We start from the raw sequence: 22,094 nt of genomic DNA, 5'->3' as shown, positions 1-22,094 counted from the left end.
AAGTATAAAGACATTGAGATCTCTAGATGCTAAAGTCTTGAATTAGATTGATTTATACGTGCATCAGCAGCAGATCGAGGATGATATGATAATGTATTGGGACTGTTGAGGTGCGGATATTCGATATGAACTTGTTTTGTGCACAATCCACTTGAAGCGACAGAAAGTAATAACCACTAAGTCACTACAGCCTTTGCAACAGTGAAACTAAAGAGCAAGAAACGTCAGACAATTTCCAGCTGGCCTCCTGACAAATTTGAAATACTAGTGAGTTTAGACAATGTTGAGAAGCAATGAAAGATCTTCAAAATAAAATAATGTATAGAAGATTTGGAGTAGGAGGAAAGCAAAAAAGAGTGATGGATCACAGACCTAATTGTGAAAATTGATTAAAGAAAGCTGGCAAATAGCAAGAAGGATGAGAAAGAGTATTAAGCAAAAACAAGAAGTAGAGAAGATAATGCAGTGACTGATGAATTTGAAATACATTTGAAATATGAATGACCTGGAAATGTTCAGAAATTGGATACTGCTGCCTTTGACATTGGGCTCAGTCATTTGTCAGTATTTAAATCAATACTAAAACAACAACAAAACATTGCAATTGCTAAGTCTAATATTGTTTGATTCTAGCATGGCGTTGATTTGAAAACATCTGTTGGATTCAACAAGACTGAAAGTTATGAACTGCTTTCAGAACTGTACAAAATTTAAAATAGCTTTGTTTTTGTCCTTAGGCAGTGGCAAGTCTGACACCTTTGGCAGTATCTGCTGATGATCCACAGAGCATGTCAGATGTTCAGCAAAACCTATGTAAGTCTTTCATATTTACTTACCAAACAATAAGTACAATAAAATTAAGGTAACAGCAATGTCACTTGGGTTAGTGTTTGGTCATTTCATCAATAGTACCATTTCCATGAGGATATTTCAGTGTCTTAAAAACAGTATGTTGTTAAATTATGCCCCTTTTTGTACTTCTGTTCCAGTTACTATTTCCATATTTACTTGAGCCCTTATAGTCTTTTCAATGTTGATGATTTCTATGGATTTTAGCCTTCACATGATGTTTCAATTTTGCATCTCTCTCTCTCTCTCACTCTCACTCTCACTCTCTCTCTCTCTCTCTCTCTCTCTCTGGCGGCGGCAGCAGCAGTCTTGTTGTTGACATTCAGTCCGGATGCCCCAGAGAGTGGGCGGGGGTGGCAGGGGGTTGAGTTCTGGGGTGGTGTTGGATGGGGATGGGGGGGGAGACTGCGTTGGAAGGGGTTGTGGGCGGATAGGGTGCGGTGTTGGATAGGGTTGGCAGGTGGGGGAGGAGGCAGACGGGGTGTGTGTTGGCTGGAGCTGGGATGGGCAGGGGTCAGGGCGGACGGTGGGGGCGTGTTGGATGGAGTTGGGGGCAGATGGGAGCGGTGTTGGACGGGTTTGGGGGCATGTTGGATGGGGTTGAGGGAGGGGAGGACGGAGGCTCATGCATGGTGTGCTGCTGCCTAGTTTCCTGAACAGGGAGTGGACGAAGCAGAAAACTCCAAGCCCTAGAGGAAATGCATTGAATCAATTAACCAAATAATCAATTATCCGAATGAAATAGTGCCTGCCCATCTCATTCGGATAATCGAGGTTCCTCTATACAACGGAAAAAATATTCCCTTTATTATCCCATTTTCTCTCTGGAGGTGAAAGGTGAATAGAATTTGAGATTTCTGTTTACGAGCAAATTTTAAATAACTACAATTGACTTGATAGTCTTTAAGTTTATTACATTTACCAGAAAGGTAATATTAAAATTTGGTGAGGAGTTACTCCGCTCTAGGACCCACTAGCAAGTACTTGATGAGATTTCCCTCTTCAGCATGCAAACTTTAACAGGAGAAATGAAGAAGTGCAATTAATAGTCACGTTAATTTACAAAGAAGTTGAAAAGATTTTTCTTAAATGGGTCCTTAAAGGGCATGGAAATTAAGGTTTGTGCAGAATTGTTCCAGTCATTAGTTCTTGTAGTGCCCATTGCAGCCAGTATAGTGGCTCCGTGGTTAGCATTGCTGCCTCTCAGTGCCAAGCAGCCAGGTTTGATCCAGCCTTAGGTGGCTACTGGGGTGCTCCATTTTCCTCCCACAGTTGAAAGATTAGGTGAATTGGCTAAGCTAAATTGGCCATAGGGTCCAGGGATGTGCAGACTAAGTGGATTAGCCATGGTAAATGTGGGGTTATGTGGATATGGTGAGGGTCTGGGTCTGCGTGGAATGTTCTTTAGGCGTTCAGTGCAGCCTTGATGGGCCGATGCTGAAAAATGTGTTCCTGGAAAAGCGCAGCAGGTCAGGCAGCATCCAAGGAGCAGGAGAATCGACGTTTTGGCATAAGCCCTTCTTCAGGAATGAGGAGGGTGTGCCAAGCAGGCTAAGATAATAGGTAGGGAGGAGGGACTTGGGGGAGGGGCGTTGGGAATGCGATAGGTGGAAGGAGGTTAAGGTGAGGGTGATAGGCTGGAGTGGGGGTGGGGGCAGAGAGGTCAGGAAGAAGATTGCAGGTCAAGAAGGCGGTGCTGAGTCCGAGGGTAGGGACTGAGATAAAGTGGGGGGAGGGGAAATGAAGCTGGAGAAATCTGCATTCATCCCTTGTGGCTGGAGAGTTCCTTGGCAGAAGATGAGGCACTCTTCCTCCAGGCGTCGTGTTATCATGGTCTGGCGATGGAGGAGGCCAAGGACCTGCATGTCTTTGGTGGAGTGGGAGGGGGAATTAAAGTGTTCAGCCACGGGGCGGTTGGGTTGGTTGGTACGGGTGTCCCAGAGGTGTTCTCTGAAATGTTCCGCAAGTGGGTGGCCTGTCTCCCCAATGTAGAGGAGGCCACATCGGGTGCAGCGGATGCAGTAAATGATGTGTGTGGAGGTGCAGGTGAATTTGTGATGGATATGGAAGGATCCCTTGGGGCCTTGAGGGAAGTGAGGGGGGAGGTGTGCGCGCAAGTTTTGCATTTCTTGCAGTTGCAGGGGAAGGTGCCGGGAGTGGAGGTTGGGTTGGTGGGGGTGTGGATCTGACGAGGGAGTCGCGGACGGAGTGGTCTTTCCAGAACGCTGGTAGGGGAGGGGAGGGAAATATATCCTTGGTGGTGGGGTCTGTTTGGAGGTAGCGGAAATGACGAAGGATGAAACGATGTATCTGGACGTTGGTGGGGTGGTAGGTGAGGACCGGTGGGGTTGTGTCCTGGTGGCGATTGGAGGGCCGGAGTTCAAGGGCGGAGTGGCGGGAAGTGGAGGAGATGCAGTGGAGAGCATCGTCAATCACGTCTGAGGGGAAATTGCAGTCTTTGAAGAAGGGGGCCATCTGGGTTGTTTGGTATTGGAATTGGTCCTCCTGGGAGCACATGCGGCGGAGGCGAAGGAATTGGGAATATGGGATGGCGTTTTTACAGGCGGCAGGGTGGGAGGAGTTGTAATTTAGGTAGCTGTTGGAGTCGGTCGGTCGGTTTATAGTAAATGCCCATGTTGAGTCGGTCGCCCAAGATAGAAATGGAGAGGTCTAGGAAGGGGACGGAGGAGTCTGAGACGGTCCAGGTAAATTTGAGGTGGGGTTGGAAGGTGTTAGTAAAGTGGATGAACTGTTCAACTTTCTCGTGGGAGCACAAGGTATCGCCGATACAGTCATCGATGTAGCGGAGGAAAAGGTGGGGGGGTGGTGCCAGTGTAGCTGCGGAAGATGGACTGTTCCACATATCCGACAAAGAGGCAGGCATAGCTGGGGCCCATGCGGGTGCCTATGGCTACTCCTTTGTATTGGAGGAAGTGGGAGGATTGAAAAGAGAAGTTGTTCAGAGTGAGGGCCAGTTCAGTCAGTGGAAGGGTACATAGAACATAGAACATAGAACAATACAGCACAGAACAGGCCCTTCGGCCCACGATGTTGTGCCGAACTTCTAACCTAGATTAAGTACCCATCCATGTACCTATCCAAATGCCGCTTAAAGGTCGCCAATGATTCCGACTCTACCACTCCCACGGGCAGCGCATTCCATGCCCCCACCACTCTCTGGGTAAAGAACCCACCCCTGACATCTCCCCTATACCTTCCACCCTTCACCTTAAATTTATGTCCCCTTGTAACACTCTGTTGTACCCGGGGAAAAAGTTTCTGACTGTCTACTCTATCTATTCCTCTGATCATCTTATAAGGGTACTGGTTGGGTAGGCGGGAAAGGAAGAAGCGGAAGGCTTTGAGGCCTTCGTGATGGGGGATGGAGGTGTACAGGGACTGGATGTCCGTGGTGAAGATAAGGCGTTGGGGGCTGGGGAAGTGAAAATTATGGAGGTAGAGGGCGTGGGTGGTGTCCCAAACGTATGTGAGGAGTTCTTGGACTAGTTGATGGGCCGATGGCCTCTTTCTGCACTGTAGGGATTCTATGATTCAATAAAATGTATTTTGGGTTATATTTCTATTTATTTCCGTATGCTCAGGAATGGTGTAAGCCAGGGAATTGTGCTTAGAGTTCCAATTGACACTTTGCAAATATGTAATGGAGAAAACTGAATTAATAAGCCACTTGAACATTGTATTGTATTGAAGTTTAGTGTCCTCTGTTGTGTTACTCATGTACCTCACATATGTCACAGTTGCTTGGATTTAAAACTTCTGTCTTAGACTAGCAAAAATTCCTTTCTTGGAAAAGTATTATTTTGATAACCTGTGTGTCATCATTTTTTTTTAGTGCAATGACTGGAATGCAAACACCTTAATTGGAAATTGTAAAAACTTTCTATGTCTCAAATATGTAGTTCTGAGTTTAATTAGTATATTAAACTGGATTTACTATATCATCAAGAGTTCATATGCTGCTGCTGAAAAAAATATTGCCTAGGTTTGTTACACGTGACAACAGATATCCCTTTCTATAAATGTGCTGTGGCTTTCAAGGTCAATTAATAATACATTGCAAAAATAACATATAAATGTGAAAAATTACTCAACTTTACACATTATTATGAACCTGGCTTCTAGTCCCAGGTGTGTCATTCTTTTTGTAGGAACGTTTTTAAGAAGACTTATACAGCTTCTGACAATTGGCAGTTTGAAGTTGCAGTACTTTTTAACGTGGATCCAAGCTACAATTTTGCTGTCATTTGGCAGTGTGATGGATAAATTACTTTAACATATTTGTTTATTTACAGCAGATGAAGATGCTTTTAAACTTCTGTGGGAGATGAAGATGCGAAAAAGACAAGGGAAACCAAATCTACCAGATACTGTTACTGAACTTGGCACAGAAGATGGCTGTAAAGTCTATCTAGTTGGCACAGCCCATTTCAGTGAGAGTAGCCGAAAAGATGTTGTGAAGGTAATAATGAGAAAAGTTTAATTTTTTTAAAAATATTGAATTTAAACAAAGCATAAATGCTGAAGCAATGGAATCTTGACCCTCGTAGGACCACAACATGCATTGTGAATGTTCAAATTTAATCTGAAATAAGGTTGATCCCCAAAGCCAGTGTTAAGATCAGGATTATTTTATTTGGGCTGGAGAGGTTGCAGTATGTTTCAGTACCCACATTCATCATTCCTCAGTGAAATTCCAGTTAGTGACATAAAAACCAAAAGAACTGCGGACACTGTAAATCAGGAACAAAAACAGAAGTTTCTGGAAATGCTCAGCAGGTCTGGCAGCATCTGTGAAGAAAAATCAGTTAACGTTTCAGGTCTGGTAACCCTTCCTCAGAACCAGACCTGAAATGTTAACTCTGATTTTTCTTCACAGATGCTGCCAGACCTACTGAGCTTTTCCAGCAAATTCTGTTTTTTTTGTCCCAGTTAGTGATGTAATTGATAAAATGTAACTTATTTGCAAAAAATTGCCATAGTTGGTTCAGAAATTTGGCCAAATCTTAAAATCCTTTCTTTGATATTGATGATTATTTCAGAAATATAATCTGTATGTCACTACAATATTTGTGACAACTTTTTAAAATGAATTCTTTGTAATGAAGAATCAATTAGGCCAGAAAGAGTGCAGTTTTATTAATGGTTTGTATACATGATTAATGCTTTTTTTATTTATTAAACTGAATGAAACCTATGTGCTCTTGTGGCTCACTGTGTTTTCCATACTATTACTGTAATTATTTTATCCTGTTGTACAGAGTACAACCTATAATTTAGTTTGTTAGTACTCTTGCATCAGAAATAGTACATTGATCAGAATGGCCCAAAGTTATTCGAGCAGTTATGTATTTTGACCATTTTGGATGAGTGGGATTCTGCTGTGTTTGTATTATCACTACACAAATCAACTTTTGTAAAATGTAATTTGAGAATACATCAACTAAATACTTCTGTTGAGTTAGTGATCTCAGCTGATGGAGTTTTGCACCATTAGACAGCTTCAGATAAAAAGTTGCACTTGTCCTTCTGAATAGAAGAAATACACAATGATGTAAGATAGGACAGGAAAAAGTCTGGATTCCTTGCTGTTTACTGTTGTGGAGCCACACCTGCATGAAGTAGAAGCTGGCTGAGTGCAGGATTAGGAATGCACAAAGATGGGAATGGGATTTTTACATTGAGCACCTGTAAGGATAAATCAAATTATTTTGAACATTTATATTACTACAATTGTGAGTTGTCCAGATATATAGATTGAGGTGCAATTGAGTGTAGTCCTAGTACAGGTTGCTGACTAAGCTGATACAGTGCTATCACCAGTAAGTATGTTATTTCTATGCAATGAGTTCACATTAGACAGTTTACAACACCTGATGATTAATGATGTTGCAAAAAATTGACAGGAACTGTATACGGATGTAAATTTCTTACTGTGAGTAGTCAATCAATCAGAATATCTGAGTATGTTACACACACTTTATCGTGACTGCTCATGTTGGCAAATTCATTAGCTGTTCCGTTAACTTCTTTCATGCAGAGGAGCTAATGGAATCCATTTGGATAACCTTCAAAATAGTGACCGCACATTAATAACCTCAACCTGATATAAGCACGTTTCTAATGGCATGTTGCATTTATCATTTTGTACTTTTGTTCCAGACTATTCAAGAGGTACAGCCAGATGTGGTGGTTGTGGAACTATGTCAGTACAGAGTCTCCATGCTCAAAATGGATGAAAAAACATTATTAAAGGAAGCCAGAGAAATCAATCTAGACAAGTTGCAACAAGCTATAAAACAGGTAGTCTGATTAGTCTGATTTATCTACTACGCTTAGTACATAAAAGGTTGGTTTGTAGCAATGTTGCTGTTCACTTTGGTGTTGAACATCAATGTTAGTTGTGTCGAAACTAGTAAACCATCACTACATCTCTGTAAAATTACACATTGGATGAGGTACCAAGCTATGATATAATATACTTTATCAGTGAACTCAATGCTTGGCTTGTTTGCCAACTCTAATAGTGAAATGTCTATTAAAATCGGTTTTTCATAATTTATCTTCATGCAATATCTTCCTTGGCCTGATATTTCTATGGCCCCTATTATCCAGCTGATGTTTGTTAGAGTGTTTGCTCATCTTTATTCCTTCTCATCCTAAATCTGTTTTTCAATCCTAACGAGATGTTTGTCCAGCTTTTTTAGAACGTACTTATGGGACAGTGTTTGAGGATAAGTAGTCCTTTCTGACTTCAAGTCTTGCCTAAAATGTGCCAAACATCCATATTATCCATTGTTCTCTATATTTTAATGATCTGGATCTTGTGTCTTGACTATCTTTACACAAATCATTTCAATCCCAATTTAAATATGTTCTAAATTCCAGATGTACTTTTCATATTTTTGCAGGTTAAAATATTTTCAAATCCTCAAATCTATATTTTTAAAAAATAAAGGTTCAATAGCATTTATTTGATTTTAACGTTATTATCTTTGCATTTTTTAAAAGTTAAATAATACCTCCGTTTGATAACATTTTCTTTTTCGAATTTCACTATGTGGTAATTGACTTAGCTATTTGATTCCTTTTGAAGATGAACATGCTGAAAGCAGGCAGTATCAAAATAATTTGTAAATAAGTTAAACTAATGATGTGACTTGTAGGTTTTAATTTTGAAATTGGACTTTATTGTCCTACTGGGTAATGCTTTTAATAAATCTACAGCATGCCACAGTGCAGTCTGAATTGTCATTTCATTGACTTAAGTACCAGACACACATGCCAGAAGTGTGCTGTGATAAATTGTCCATTCCCATCAATCCTTTGTCAAACCTATCTCCTTGATGACACACTGAGCTCTTGAATTGGAGGTTTGCAGGGTTTATGCCTCATTTCATCCTATGGGTACATAATCACTGTGTATACAGTTTAAGGTGTTTTCCTTTGGATGGAACAGGACATTCCTTAAAAGGTGCCTTTGCACTGTTAACAGAAGGGAAGGATATTTCACTCCAGGTCATATCAGTATTGCCAAAGCCAAGTTAACAGATTTTTCATTTTTTTGTTGTTTGTAGATTATGTTGCCTATGCACTTCAGACATTGTGACTATTTGAATGACGCTAAATACATCCTGTGTGTTTTTATTGAAGGCCCTCTCTCTCTCTCCACCGTGTATTTTCCTTTACCCTTTCTCTCTCTCTCCTTTCTCTCTATTGCCTCTTCCCAGTAAGCACTTAATGATACCTCTGTGCTTTTTAGATGCACAGATTTACTATCTTTCAATGCAGTTCCAATGACAATTTTTTCAAATAGCCCAGATATATTCCCCAGTAAACCTGTCAAAAAAATATCTTTTTCTTGTTGAATGAATAAATGAGTTCTTAAATAAAGATTTTACAAATTGTTCAAATGAGGACAGTTATCTATAGATCTTGGCATTATAAGCAATCTATATAAATAAATAAGCAAGGATCATTATCATACTATTTAACAACTTTTTACTGAGTCACGTGATTCTTTTGCTTTTGAATGTAGTTGTTTGTATCTGGAGCTTTTTTTCATGGTTTGATTAGCTTTTTTTATGCATCTTTGTTTTAATAGAATGGAGTAATGTCTGGATTAATGCAAATGCTGCTATTGAAGGTCTCTGCACACATCACTGAACAGCTGGGCATGGCCCCAGGTGGTGAATTCAGGGAGGCCTTTAAGGAGGTATGCTTTCAAATTGTCAGCTATTGTGTCCTTTGAAATTAGAAAGGACTCGTACACCCTGACTGTGCAATGACACTGAAATGGAATAAATTGACATTTACTTTGAGGAATATATTTTAACATTTATGATAAAATAACCTGTGTTTGAGATGAATATTAATTTCTTAGAAATGTGAGTTCTGTACATGGGGTGCCTATAATAAATATCCTGTAAGTCATACCTTGATGGTATATTTTGTGGGTGTTTAGTGAGTAAGAAAAACTTTGGGAGAATTCAGTGCTTTCCTTGAATACTGTATTGAATATTTTTAATTAATTCTTTGAATTTGAACATCACTGGCAAAATCAGTATTTCATGCTTCCTTAATTGGCCTGAAATAGCAGAGATATGTTCGCCTTTTTTTTAACTACTCCAATGTGATTTGAAAAAAGTGAATAGGCCTCTTTTGAGGGTGTGCTCAACACTGCTAATGTGAGTTCAGCCACATATATAGAACATACTGGACAAGGATAGTAGAATTAACTCCTTGAAAGGCATTAGATTTATGACAACAGTTTCTTGGCTATTTTCTCAATAAAAGTTTTCTATATGGGCGGCATGGTGGCACAGTGGTTAGCACTGCTGCCTCACAGCACCAGAGACCCGAGTTCAATTCCCACCTCCGGCAACTGTCTGTGTGGAGTTTGCACATTCTCCCCGTGTCTGGTGGGTTTCCTCCAGGTGCTCTGGTTTCCTACCGCAGTCACAAAGATGTGCAGGTTAGGTGAATTGGCCATGCTAAATTGCCCATAGTATTAGGTGAAGGGGTAAATGTAGGGGAATGGGTCTGGGTGGGTTGCGCTTCAGTGGGTCGGTGTGCACTTGTTGGGCCAAAGGGCCTGTTTCCACACTGTAAGTAATCTAATCAATCTAATATAATCATAATTTTTAAAGCAAATTCAAATTCTTGAGCTGCCACAATTAGATTTGAACTTGAATTCTCTGCCATTAGTCCAAGATTCTAGATTACTCTATATAACCTCTGTATCCCTACGTCAGTCCTCAACATCTCATATGAAAGATCAACACCTTCAACAATATTCCCTCCATGCTGTCATTGCCAGTCGAGATGATGTTCTCAAGTCCTGAGATGAAGCATGAACATTTTGAGTTGAAAATATTCTCATTGAACCAAACCTGCAAGAAAATGACTGGCATCCTTTTGATTATCATGTCTGTAATTGTAAGCCTCATTGAAAAGATTTTGTGTCAGCTTCGGAAAATATAATAATTTGAACATTTTAAGAGTTATTGCTGAAGTTGCATTTACACGACTATATGCACAGTATTCTAAGTAGATACATTGATTATGATTTTTAAAAAAAATTGATTTCTTGACCTATTTGAATTTTAACTTCTGAAAATTGCCAAAAATGCTGCATTATCAAATGGTATATGGTTGAATAAAGGTTTTTGGGTACAGGATGATATATTGAAATGCAAATATTCAAGAAGTGGGTGTTTTAAAAACCTGTTCAATCTTCTATGTTTCAGGCTGGAAAAGTGCCTTTTTGTAAGTTTCACCTTGGGGATAGGCCCATCCCCATCACTTTTAAAAGGGCCATTGCTGCACTTACCATCTGGCAAAAGGTTAAATTAGCCTGGGGTCTCTGTTTCCTCTCTGATCCTATCAGGTATGAATAAATACTTCATAATTTCATGGAACTGTAGGCTTCAATCCTGTTATTAATAACTAAATGGATATTATAAATTGTATTGTTCTACTGAAATATGAGGCATAATAATGTTTAATATCTGAAAAAAATGGTAAGCTTACGATATTCTGTAAACATCGATGGAGAGGTCTTTATTGGAAGTGGTCGAGTCATACTTTATATTTAGTGATTAACTTAACACATATTTTTATCCCTTGAATCAAATCATGGGATTAATTCCTGACATAACTGTGAGGTCGAGAGATTATTGGTGAATTCCATCTCCTCACAAATATATAGCAAAATAACATTACATCAGTGTTGTAAAGATAACTGTATTCTAGTTCAGTGATTTTTCGAATTTGGTAGGAAAATGTTCATAATTTTTTTTAACTAATCTACCTCTTTCAGTAAAGATGACGTAGAAAAGTGCAAGCAAAAAGATCTTCTCGAACAGATGATGTCAGAAATGATTGGAGAGTTTCCTGACCTTCATCGTACAATTGTTGCTGAACGGGATGTTTATCTAGCCTACATGCTGAAGCAAGCAGCAAAGCCATTAGAACTACCTCTGGCTTTAGGACGTAAGCCTATATTGAAACTTTATTACTTACTGTGAATGAGTACGGTCATTGTGATTTTGTTTAACACTTCACTGCCAAGGGGGAGATTTGTATATTTAGATGTGCTGCTAACGATTGCATTCCAAGAACATTCCATGTTTGATTTAGTTGATATTAGTCAAAGCAAGAGTAGAATACTAAACTTTGCTTCATCCAGGATTAGATTAGATTACTTAGTGTGGAAACAGGCCCTTCGGCCCAACAAGCCCACACCGACCCACCGAAGCGCAACCCACCCATACCCCTACATTTACCCCTTTAACCTAACACTATGGGCAATTTAGCATGGCCAATTCACCTGACCCGCACATCTTTGGACTGTGGGAGGAAACCGGAGCACCCGGAGGAAACCCACGCAGACACGGGGAGATGTGCAAACTCCACACAGTCAGTCGCCTGAGTCAGGCATTGAACCCGGGTCTCTGGCGCTGTGAGGCAGCAGTGCTAACCACTGTGCCACCGTGTCTCCCAAACAATTGTACGATCTCGTCTATTGATTAATTTAGTCACTTCCGCCAAAAGTACATATATGGACTGGAGAGAGGCAAATGTAATTCCTCTCTTCAAGAAAGGAAATAGGGAAATCCCCAGCAATTACAGACCAGTAAGTCTCACGTCTGCAAGGTGTTAGAAAGGATTCTGAGGGATAGGATTTATGACCATCTGGAAGAGCATGGCTTGATTAAATGCAGTCAACACGGCTTTGTGAGGGGCAGTTCATGCCTCACAAACCTTATCAAGTTCTTTGAGGATGTGACTAGAAAAGTTGATGAGGGTCGAGCTGTGGATGTGGTGTGTATGGACTTCAGCAAGGCATTTGATAAGGTTCCCCATGGTAGGCTCATTCAGAAGGTCAGGAGGAATGGGATACAGGGGAACTTAACTGTCTGGATACGGAATTGGCTGGCCAACAGAAGACAGCGAGTGGTAGTAGAAGGAAAATATTCTGTCTGGAAGTCAGTGGTGAGTGGTGTTCCACAGGGCTCTGTCCTTGGGCCTCTACTGTTTGTAATTTTTATTAATGACTTGGATGAGGGGATTGAAGGATGGGTCAGCAAGTTTGCAGATGACACTAAGGTTGGAGGTGTCGTTGACAGTATAGAGGGCTGTTATAGGCTGCAGCGGGACATTGACAGGATGCAGAGATGGGCTGAGAGGTGGCAGATGGAGTTCAACCTGGATAAATGCGAGGTGATGCATTTTGGAAGGTCAAATTTGAAAGCTGAGTACAGGATTAAGGATAGGATTCTTGGCAGTGTAGAGGAACAGAGGGATCTTGGTGTGCAGGTACATAGATCCCTTAAAATGACCACCCAAGTGGACAGGGTTGTTAAGAAAGCATATGGTGTTTTGGCTTTCATTAACAGGGGAATTGAGTTTAAGAGTCGTGAGATCTTGTTGCAGCTCTATAAAACTTTGGTTAGACCACACTTGGAATACTGCGTCCAGTTCTGGTCGCCCTATTATAGGAAAGATGTAGATGCTTTGGAGAGGGTTCAGAGGAGGTTTACCAGGATGCTGCCTGGATTGGAGGGCTTATCTTATGAAGAGAGGTTGACTGAGCTCGGAACTTTTTCATTGGAGAAAAGGAGGAGGAGAGGGGACCTAATTGAGGTATACGAGATAATCAGAGGCATAGATAGAGTCGATAGCCAGAGACTATTTCCCAGGGCAGAAATGGCTAACACGAGGGGTCATAGTTTTAAGCTGGTTGGAGAAAAATATAGAGGGGATGTCAGAGGCGGATTCTTTACAGAGTTGTGAGAGCATGGAATGTGTTGACAGCAGCAGTTGTGGAAGCAAGGTCATTGGGGACATTTAAGAGACTACTGGACATGCATTTGGTCACAGAAATTTGAGGGTGCATACTTGAGGATCAGTAGTCAGCACAACATTGTGGGCTGAAGGGCCTGTTCTGTGCTGTACTGTTCTATGTTCTATGTGAAGAGAGTGCTTGATGGTGATTCTTTTGCACTTAGTATGCTAATATTCAACTAAAGGTTAAAAAGAGTTGTTTGAGACTTGGACTAGAGATTAACTGATTGTTATTACCCAAAAAATTGTACTGAAGCACAAGTCCACATCTTTAGGGAAATAAGCACTGAAGAAATATTCTTAAATCTTCAAACTCCTAGGAAAGCTGTCAGATTATTCCACAGTTTTCAAATCTTGCTGAATAGCCGAAGCTGGTTTTCTCTTGCAATGTGCTGACATTTTTTTGTTCTCCCTAGTATATAGATCATGTAAAGTGGAATTGCTGATGGGGAGAGTTTGGGTGGCAAAGATGCTCAGTCCAAAAATAATACCGAAGTAATTCTCCCAGAATGTTTTTCAGTTGTTACAAAGAATGTAGGAAAACTTCAAGTATAAGAGTGAAAAACTTAGGGTACCTCCAATGAGTCCCAGATCAAGACCAAAATTCTCAACAAGCAATTATATTTTTCAAAGTCCCTTTGATGAAGTATTTCCACTTCAAAGAATAGGTTTGAGGGGCTGAATGACTTGCTCCTTTTGCTATCACCTGGCAGTAGTTGACATGAAGATAAAAACCCTAACATTTAGGCTGGGTAAAACCATCGCAAGTTGAACCATGTTAGCATAAATGTACTTATCAACATGTTTTTCATGTTTATCAAAATGCTAAGGCCACCTAGGGATGCTATTGTGACAGCTGTGTAAAACAGCAGATATAATTGTTAGAACTAAAGTGTATGCATTACAATTCTTATTGTGTAGTCTAAACTATGACTGGATGTCTAAATATATTATTTGTTACAGTCAGTATTTTTAATGGTATGTTCTACATGATCTTGTTAATCAAGTAATTTAATATAGTTTTCTATCATCTAGGATATACCTAAAGGATTGTATTATTGTACCACACTACAATTATCACTGTTGAACCTGATAATTATTTTTCTGCTCTTTCTGCAGCTGAACCCAGTCAGCAAATACCATCTGTTGTGGTAGGAGTCGTTGGAATGGGTCACATACCTGGAATTGAAAAGAACTGGAATAATCTACTAAATATTCAAGAATTGATGAGGTAATATTATCCATAACTTTTCAGAAGCAATTTTGTTTTAAATCTCTGTTGTACTGAAGCAAATTTATACTTACTGCACAGTAATAATTCACCAACTATGTTCATGTATTGCTTCTCTTTTTAACTCAAAACCTGATAGATGATTTGATGAGATGATTCTTTTCTCAAAGCAGAAATATTAATCAGGTCCATGATTGCAAAACATAAAATTCTGTTTGAAAGTTACCAATAATCAACTATTGTTTGTTCAATATATAATGAATATTTTACTGGAAAATCACATCTTGGAATTGAATACAGAAATGTTCTCAGAAAAGCTGATTTTTATTTTAAAAATGCATGTCTGTCTTGGTTTGTTGCTAATTATTAAGTTGCCCAAGGTGTTTTATGAAAAGTCCATTGGAGACCCAAATGCAGCAAGCCACATCACAAGACAGTGGTGGGGGGGACGCGGAAAACATGGAACTCAGAGCCAGCACAGACTGAATGACTGTTTACCAGGCAATGCATGTCAGTAGAGATGGTGAAATGAGTTCAAATCCACCATAACAGCTGGGAGAATTTCAATTCAATGAATAAAAATGAATGCTGCCATTCGCCAGTTTGTCGTTAAAGACCACTGGTTCCTTCACGTCATTTATATATGATTCACTCATTTGCATAAATTGTTTGAGGCATGATTAGTAAGTTTCGGATGACACAAAAATTGGCAGTAGTTAACCATGAAGAAGGTTATCTGAGCTTACAAAAGGATCTTGATCAATTGGGCCAACAGAATGGCAGATGGAGTTTAATTTGGATAATTGCATAAGACCATAAGACATAGGAGTGGCCCATCAAGTCCACTCCGCCATTGAATCATGGCTGATGGGCATTTTAACACCACTTCCCCACACTCTCCCTTTATCCCTTAATTCCTTGCGAGATTAAGAATTTATCAATCTCTGCCTTGAAGACATTTAACAGGCCTCCACTGCACTCCATGACAATGAATTCCACAGGCCCACCACTTTCTGGTTGAAGAAATGTCTCCTTATTCCCTTTTTAAAATGACCCCCTCTAATTCTAAGGCTGTGCCCACAGGTCCTAGTATCCCCACCTGACAGAAACAAATTCCCAGTGTCCACTGTTTCTATTTCTATTAGATCCCCCCGCAACCATCCAAACTGTAATGAATATGATCCTAGGATCCTCAGCTGTTCGTCAGAGGTTAGGCCTACCATTCCAGGGATCATCTGTGTGAATCTCCACTGGACAAGCTCCAGTGCCAGTATGTCCTCCCTGAGGTGTAGGGCCCAAAACTGGACAGAATATTCTAAATGGGGCCTAACCAGAGCTTTATAAAGTCTCAGTAGCACATCGCTGGTTTTACATTCTAACCCTCTTGAATTAAACGACAACAGTCTCATTTGCTTTCTTAACCATGGACTCAGCCTGCAAGCCAATCTTTAGAGAATCATGGTCTAGCACTCCGAGATCCCTTTGTACTTTGGCTTTATGAATTTTCTCACAGTTTAGAAAATAGTCCATGTCTGTGTTCTTTTTTTCCAAAGTGCAAGACCTCGCATTTGCTCACAATGTATTGCATTTTCGTAAAATGAACAAGGGCTGGACTTGTACAATTAATGGTCGTGCCCTGGTCACTTTTGTCAAACAGAGAAACCTAGGGGTTCAGATATATAGTTTTTGAAAGTTGTGTCATGGGTAGATCAGATGTTCAAGAAGGCATTTAGTATGTTTTCTTTCATTGCTCAGACCATTGTATACAGGAGTAGGGATGTCATGTTGAGGCTGTACAGGACATTAGTAAGGCCACTTTTGGAGCACTGTGAACTGTTCTGGTTGCCCTGCTATAGGAAGGATATTATTAAATTGGAGAGGGTTCAGAAAAAAAAATTACCAGGATGTTTCCAGGACTGGAACCCTTGAGTTATAAAGAGACACTAGATTGATTGGGGCAATTTTCACTGGAGCATAGAAGGTTGAGGGGTGACCTTCCAGAGGTTTACAAAACCATGATGGGCATAGATAAGGTGAATAGCCAAGATCTTTTCCCTAGGATGGGGAAGTTCAAAACTAGGGGACATATTCTTAAGGTGAGAGAAAAAAGATTGAAAAGAGACCTGAGGGCAACTTTTTCACACTATTTTTGGACAAGTCTGTTGTCAGGTATTGTGGTGGAAAGGCAGTACTTTTCAGTTTATTTAGTATACACATCTAATAATTAGGACGAAGGCCCAATAAAATTAATTTACTGTGCCACTATAAAGAAAAGAAAATTTCTGATTTAGCCAGGGTCATCTACTAACTGTAATTCTGGTTGATCTTGTCATCCTGTGAAACAGAAGCCCATAGTCTGCCTGTCACGTTTGTACTCTCTTTATGCAATGTACAGTTTATTAAACTGTACTTCTAAAGCAGTAAAATTCTTCTCAGCTCAGTTTCGAATTTGCAGTTTGACTTTTGTGATTTTCTTTGCTTCCCCAACTAACTATTTTGTCTTTGTTTTAACAGTGTTCCACCGCCATCATTAGCTACTAGAGTGATCAAGTTTGCTGTTAAAGCAAGTCTTATGGGACTCGTTGGTTATGGCTGCTACCGTGTAGGAAAAGGGACCATTCATTTAATATTGTCAAGGCCATTTATACAGAGTTACCTCCACAAATTTACAAATTAAATATTCTAACTGAGAGCAAAACAGTCGGAAGATGACCTTTTACTTGGTGATTAAAAGAAGTGCTGAAGGCAAATATGCAGGAGATTTTCCAATGTTTGTATTAATTCTTTGAAGTCAATAACGTGAATGATACATGACATGATGGATGAACTTTAGAAGCTGCACCATCTGGGACAAGATGTAATCAGTCAGAAAATTTATCAATGCCATTCTGCGTAAAAGCACCTCCGTTCTAACTTTGAGGACTCCTGTAACATGAATGGCTTTATTTCAGTCATCAAATTAATGTATTTTTAATTCCCATCAGTTTTGGGGGTGGTGGGGAAATTAACTTTGCCAATGTGCATATTTTGAAATATTGCAATAGTAATATCTATTTTAATTTAAAACAACATTAAGAGACCCATGGTTCAACTGTTGCTTTAAAATCATGTTCAATGCCACTGAGAAAATCATGTGATTATCTCAGATCTTCTTTATAAACCATTAACGTGGACAGAACTGTTTAGTAACTTTACAGACTTTGATACAAACATTTTGTCATAATGTCCATATAGTAATAGCTGTCTGGTTTACAACACAAGTTGTTTTTAGATCTCTTAAAATATTTGTTATTTTTTTCATTAGAATCTATTCGTTCACAAACCTTTTATTTGGATAGGTGATGGAATTCTATTAAAACAAATAACTATTTAAAATTATTTATGATTCACTTGTTGAAACTAACATGCATTCACAATCGTTGTTTGCCCTTTTTTCGTAAAATATTTCAAGCATGGCTAAAATTTGATTTTTTTTCCCTTGATAATCTATACCCTTCTCCCATCTCTTAATAGGCAGTGTTAAACAGGTGTTGGGTATCTCCAGTACATTAGTTAGTTTTCCACAATTCACATAGGATGAGTTGTAATGAGTTATTTCACAATGAGGGATATTGCAGACATACCATGGCCTTGTTAAATATGTATGTTTCCACTTGAGTATGATATTGTCTAGTGCATTGAGAAACTATTTCTGCTCCTCACCAAAATCACAACCAACTTGCTGAGCCATGAAATTAAAAAGATACATAGCAGCAAGAAGGTATGAACTGTGCTTTTGTAGCTTCTTTGCCCCACAAACTCCCATCCCTATCCCACCCTTAGCACGTAAAGTAATGCTTACAGGATTCATCATAGCCAAAAAATGCTGCCTATGAATAGAAAGCAACAACTGTGAGGCTTGTATCTGAAGCATAAGGTTTTAGGCTTTTGTGAATTCTATCATGTTATGCCATTTCTACTCATGCTACCACATAGTCATTTGCCATTGTCACGGTCTGTAAACTTTACTTAATCTTATAGGTTACTTTAATTCAGAATTTGTATCTGTGTTAAGTGTCTATTTTCAAGTCATCAAGGAATGTAGAAAGTGTTACCTAAACAATATAAACTATGTGCACTTTTTGTGAATCTGCATTGCCTTGATAGTGCTTGCTTGACTACTTATATTCTCTATTTGTAGGACCAGTGTTACCTTCAGCAAGGAAGCATTATCCTCAGGTTAAATTCTGTAATGCAGAATGTGCAGGAAAGTGTTGAGTAAAAAGCAGTAATTTATTACTTCATATTGGGGATTTAATTGCACATTTTTCATTTTGAATAGTAGAATTGTGTGTAACATATTTGTGTATGACCATACAATTCTCAAAGAGAAAAAGGGTCAATAATTAGTTTTCTGTTAGCTTTGGGTGTTAGGGAAACAAGAAATGCATCTTGGTGCCTTCTGTAGATGGGTGTGATGAGTACTACAAAGCATCTCCATTTGTATCTCTGGTGCAACTAAGTTTTAACTTCTTAATAAAATTATCATGGAAATGGGAGGGAGTGAAAAGGTGCAATGAAAAATAATGTTTGCATCAGGAAACTGTAATGTCTCCTGCATTAAACTACCAGAGTGCTACATTTACATTTCCTCTTTATTGATTTGAATCAGTTTCAAATATCTTTACTGAAGGGAGAAACTGCATGTTAAACAGTAACATATTAGATTTGGAGCCGAATGCAATGACCGATCCAAATGTAAAATTATGGATTACAAAAGCCTTTGAGATGGTATATATAGTTAGATTTCTAATATTTTAAGTATTTTGTGATTTTAGACACCACTTATGATTATTGTCATGCTAATGGAGTGAAGCTACATTCTCTAAGCTTTTGATAGCATTTTAGAGCAAGTGGAATAGTCTTTCCTTTTTGCTTTGCTCTGGTATTACAGTAAACTTTTTATTAACTGGCACTTATGAGATCAGGTGTGTTGTCAGTTGATGAAATATTCCGGATAATCAAGAGGTATGCATAACCGCAGTAGACACTGACCAAGCAAAGCTTCGAGACATCAATACCCCTCAAAAAAAAATCCATGTAAAAATACCACACACCTCCTAAAATAAACAAACATAAAGACACACAGTAAGTAATATAAATGTAATGCAGGGGTACATACATCACATGTATACATTTACAGCATAAAAACTCAAACATCAGAGCAGATTGCAGTAATTGAGTTATATAATTTCTGCTGGTTTAATCAACAGTGCCAGTTAAAGGAAAGTTTGCTGTGTTCAATTTTCTTAATACAATTAAACTCAGATAAATGGGATGTAATTTAAAATGGATAAATTGTCAATCCCACAAAAATGTCCTTGCTGTTCCAACTCCAGGTTCTACAGACTAAATTGTATGTTAAATGGCTGGCGACATAGCCATGCTGTGTTTTTCAATTTGTTTTCCCCATAAAGACAAAACATATCCATTGAATTCCTTCACAATTGAAATAATTTAAAATGAAATTAGATGTTTCGTAGTGCTTGTGGACTACAAATAATCACACCCTTCTGCTTTACATATAACTGCAAGGAAAATTTCCCATGGTAGTGTTTCTTAATAGAAACAGTTTGGGGTTTCCTTATTTTTGAAGCTTTTTACACACAATATACACTCTGTTTTTATTACAGTGTACTGCAATTCAGATTCACCCTGAAAACTTACAAACTCTGCCTTACATGAAAACTTGTTCAAATAAAACTATTACTGAGCATTTTTTTTGTGATAACATGAGTTGCACACATAAGTGTGAAAGTTTGAAAGGCACGTTATTAATTTAACACAAATTTGTGTATTACCTGTCATAGTAATCTTGTAAAACAATGTTTTCCAGTTAAAAATAAATCTGCATTTTATTAAATGAAATGTAAAGATAAAATGGGTTTATTAAGACTACTTATAATCATCCTCGGTTGTGACGAAGATCAGTGGATGTAGTCCATGTACGTAATATACGTGTGAGTTAATGAAATTCAAACCATATTTGGGGAATATCCAAATCGAACAAACACATGGATACAACAGTATTTTGGCCTGCACTTTCCAGAACATAAATGCTTAACACTACCTATGAATACCATATATACTCGTGTAAAAGTCGAATTTTTAAGACTTTAAGGTTAAAGTTATGGGGTTGACTATTACATGGATACTACTTTTGAGAGGCTGAAATTCTTGCTATAATCCAAAATTCTGTATCATTAGCGGAAGTCTAATTGATCTCTAAACAAAAAAAAATTATGGTAATTGCTGCTCCACAGTTATTCGTCGTCTTTGCAATTTCAACAATTTTCAGTTTAAATGCTGGTGTATTTCTTTTGCTTTTTCTGGAGGGCATTTTTACACAAAATGAAGAGATTTTAAAACCTCAACTGGGTATATGACTATATTCCATGAGTGTTACAAGGGAACTGAGCTCAGATGAGCTACACGCACCTGACTCTGACCTGATGCGTCTTAAAGTTTCCCACCAATTTCTTCCATTTCCCTCCGTTTTCTCTCGCCTGCAGTTGTTTTAGTTTTTCAAACTAACATTTTAAGCTTTATTTCTCATAAAAACGTTACCTGGTATTTGACTCTCATACAGTCTGACTGATTATTGTAGCTGTAACATTTATGTACAGGATATACATTGGCTCATAAATGTTGACCTGTTACCTGCAAAGAATTACGGTTGACTTTTACACGGGATATATGGAAAATTCCAGATTTTTTTGACCAAAAATGGGGGGTCAAATTTTACATGAGATCAACCTTTTCTTGAGTATGTACGATAATTGAAAATGTGGCGGTTTGATGAGGTACAGCAAATCATTGTTGAGATCTTAAGTTCTAGTGCAGCCATTCCTGTTTCTCAGACTGTTTGCTGAAATGCTTTTTGATTTTGAGGTTACATTCTCTGAAAAGGAGGCTGTTTTCAAAATTTGTACCAAAAATTGATAATTAAAGAGTGTTATCTACTGTATGATGCCTTGTTGGGCTTCAATTCAGCTTCTCAGGTACTGTATTTTCATTTTTAAAAATATCAGTGATTGCAACTTCTCCTTGGTTGGATCTTGAAATGTAAAAAGCCATGTTTTCCAGAGATCCTGCTGTGGGGTATGTTTTCTGTGTCATGTATCTCTCCTGTAATGTAGATATCAAAATTGAGCCTTTCTTCAGATTCTGTAGGATTGTGCCTTTTAACTGCAACATGTTCTGGGATATTGAAAATCATAATGAAAACACAAGTGTAGAAATAAAGTTTTACAGAGATTTTAAATGTTTGTTTTTAATTTTGTTAAATAGCCTGCATCTCACCAGATGTTTATAGAATCCTAATTCATTAAGGAAAAGTTTACAGATTTGCTGTAAGTTTGTTTCTTGCAATTCAAGTATTCTTGTTTGCAAAATAGCCTAGATACACACAAATATACTGCATTGTCACTTGATTATTTTTGCAATTTTAAGTATTTTGATTATTTTAGTTCTGGGAAGAGGGGAGATCTTTAAACAAAATTGTCACATATAAACACTGAAACCTGTCAAAAGCATTTCAGATCAACCCTAAATGTTTTGAAAACAATTCTCATAACTCCAGGCAGTTGATCACTCAGCATTGGGAAAG

The 22,094-nt window shown here is 38.6% G+C and overlaps 1 protein-coding gene across 2 annotated transcripts in view; it reads left to right on the top strand.

Annotated features, from left to right (window-relative positions):
- trabd (TraB domain containing) overlaps positions 1–21,749 on the top strand; it is a 37,527-nt gene extending 15,778 nt beyond the window's left edge. Inside the window, exons 4-11 of one of the 2 annotated variants that reach the window (XM_043713743.2) lie at positions 738–813; positions 5,166–5,329; positions 7,030–7,170; positions 8,972–9,082; positions 10,617–10,756; positions 11,189–11,361; positions 14,335–14,446; positions 16,961–21,749. In XM_043713743.2, coding sequence (XP_043569678.1) covers positions 738–813; positions 5,166–5,329; positions 7,030–7,170; positions 8,972–9,082; positions 10,617–10,756; positions 11,189–11,361; positions 14,335–14,446; positions 16,961–17,123 — 1,080 coding nt within the window. In that variant the 3' untranslated portion in view covers positions 17,124–21,749. Of the gene's footprint in view, positions 1–737; positions 814–5,162; positions 5,330–7,029; positions 7,171–8,971; positions 9,083–10,616; positions 10,757–11,188; positions 11,362–14,334; positions 14,447–16,960 lie in introns of both variants that reach the window. The other variant, XM_043713740.2, reaches the window with a different exon arrangement.
- The last annotated feature ends 345 nt before the right edge of the window (positions 21,750–22,094 follow it).

This window comes from Chiloscyllium plagiosum, unplaced genomic scaffold, assembly GCF_037043375.1.
Source record: "Chiloscyllium plagiosum isolate Xiang-an unplaced genomic scaffold, Cpla_swu_hap1 HiC_scaffold_23, whole genome shotgun sequence".
Classification (NCBI taxonomy): Eukaryota; Metazoa; Chordata; class Chondrichthyes; order Orectolobiformes; family Hemiscylliidae; genus Chiloscyllium; species Chiloscyllium plagiosum.
This window is presented reverse-complemented; position numbering and strand designations above follow the sequence as displayed.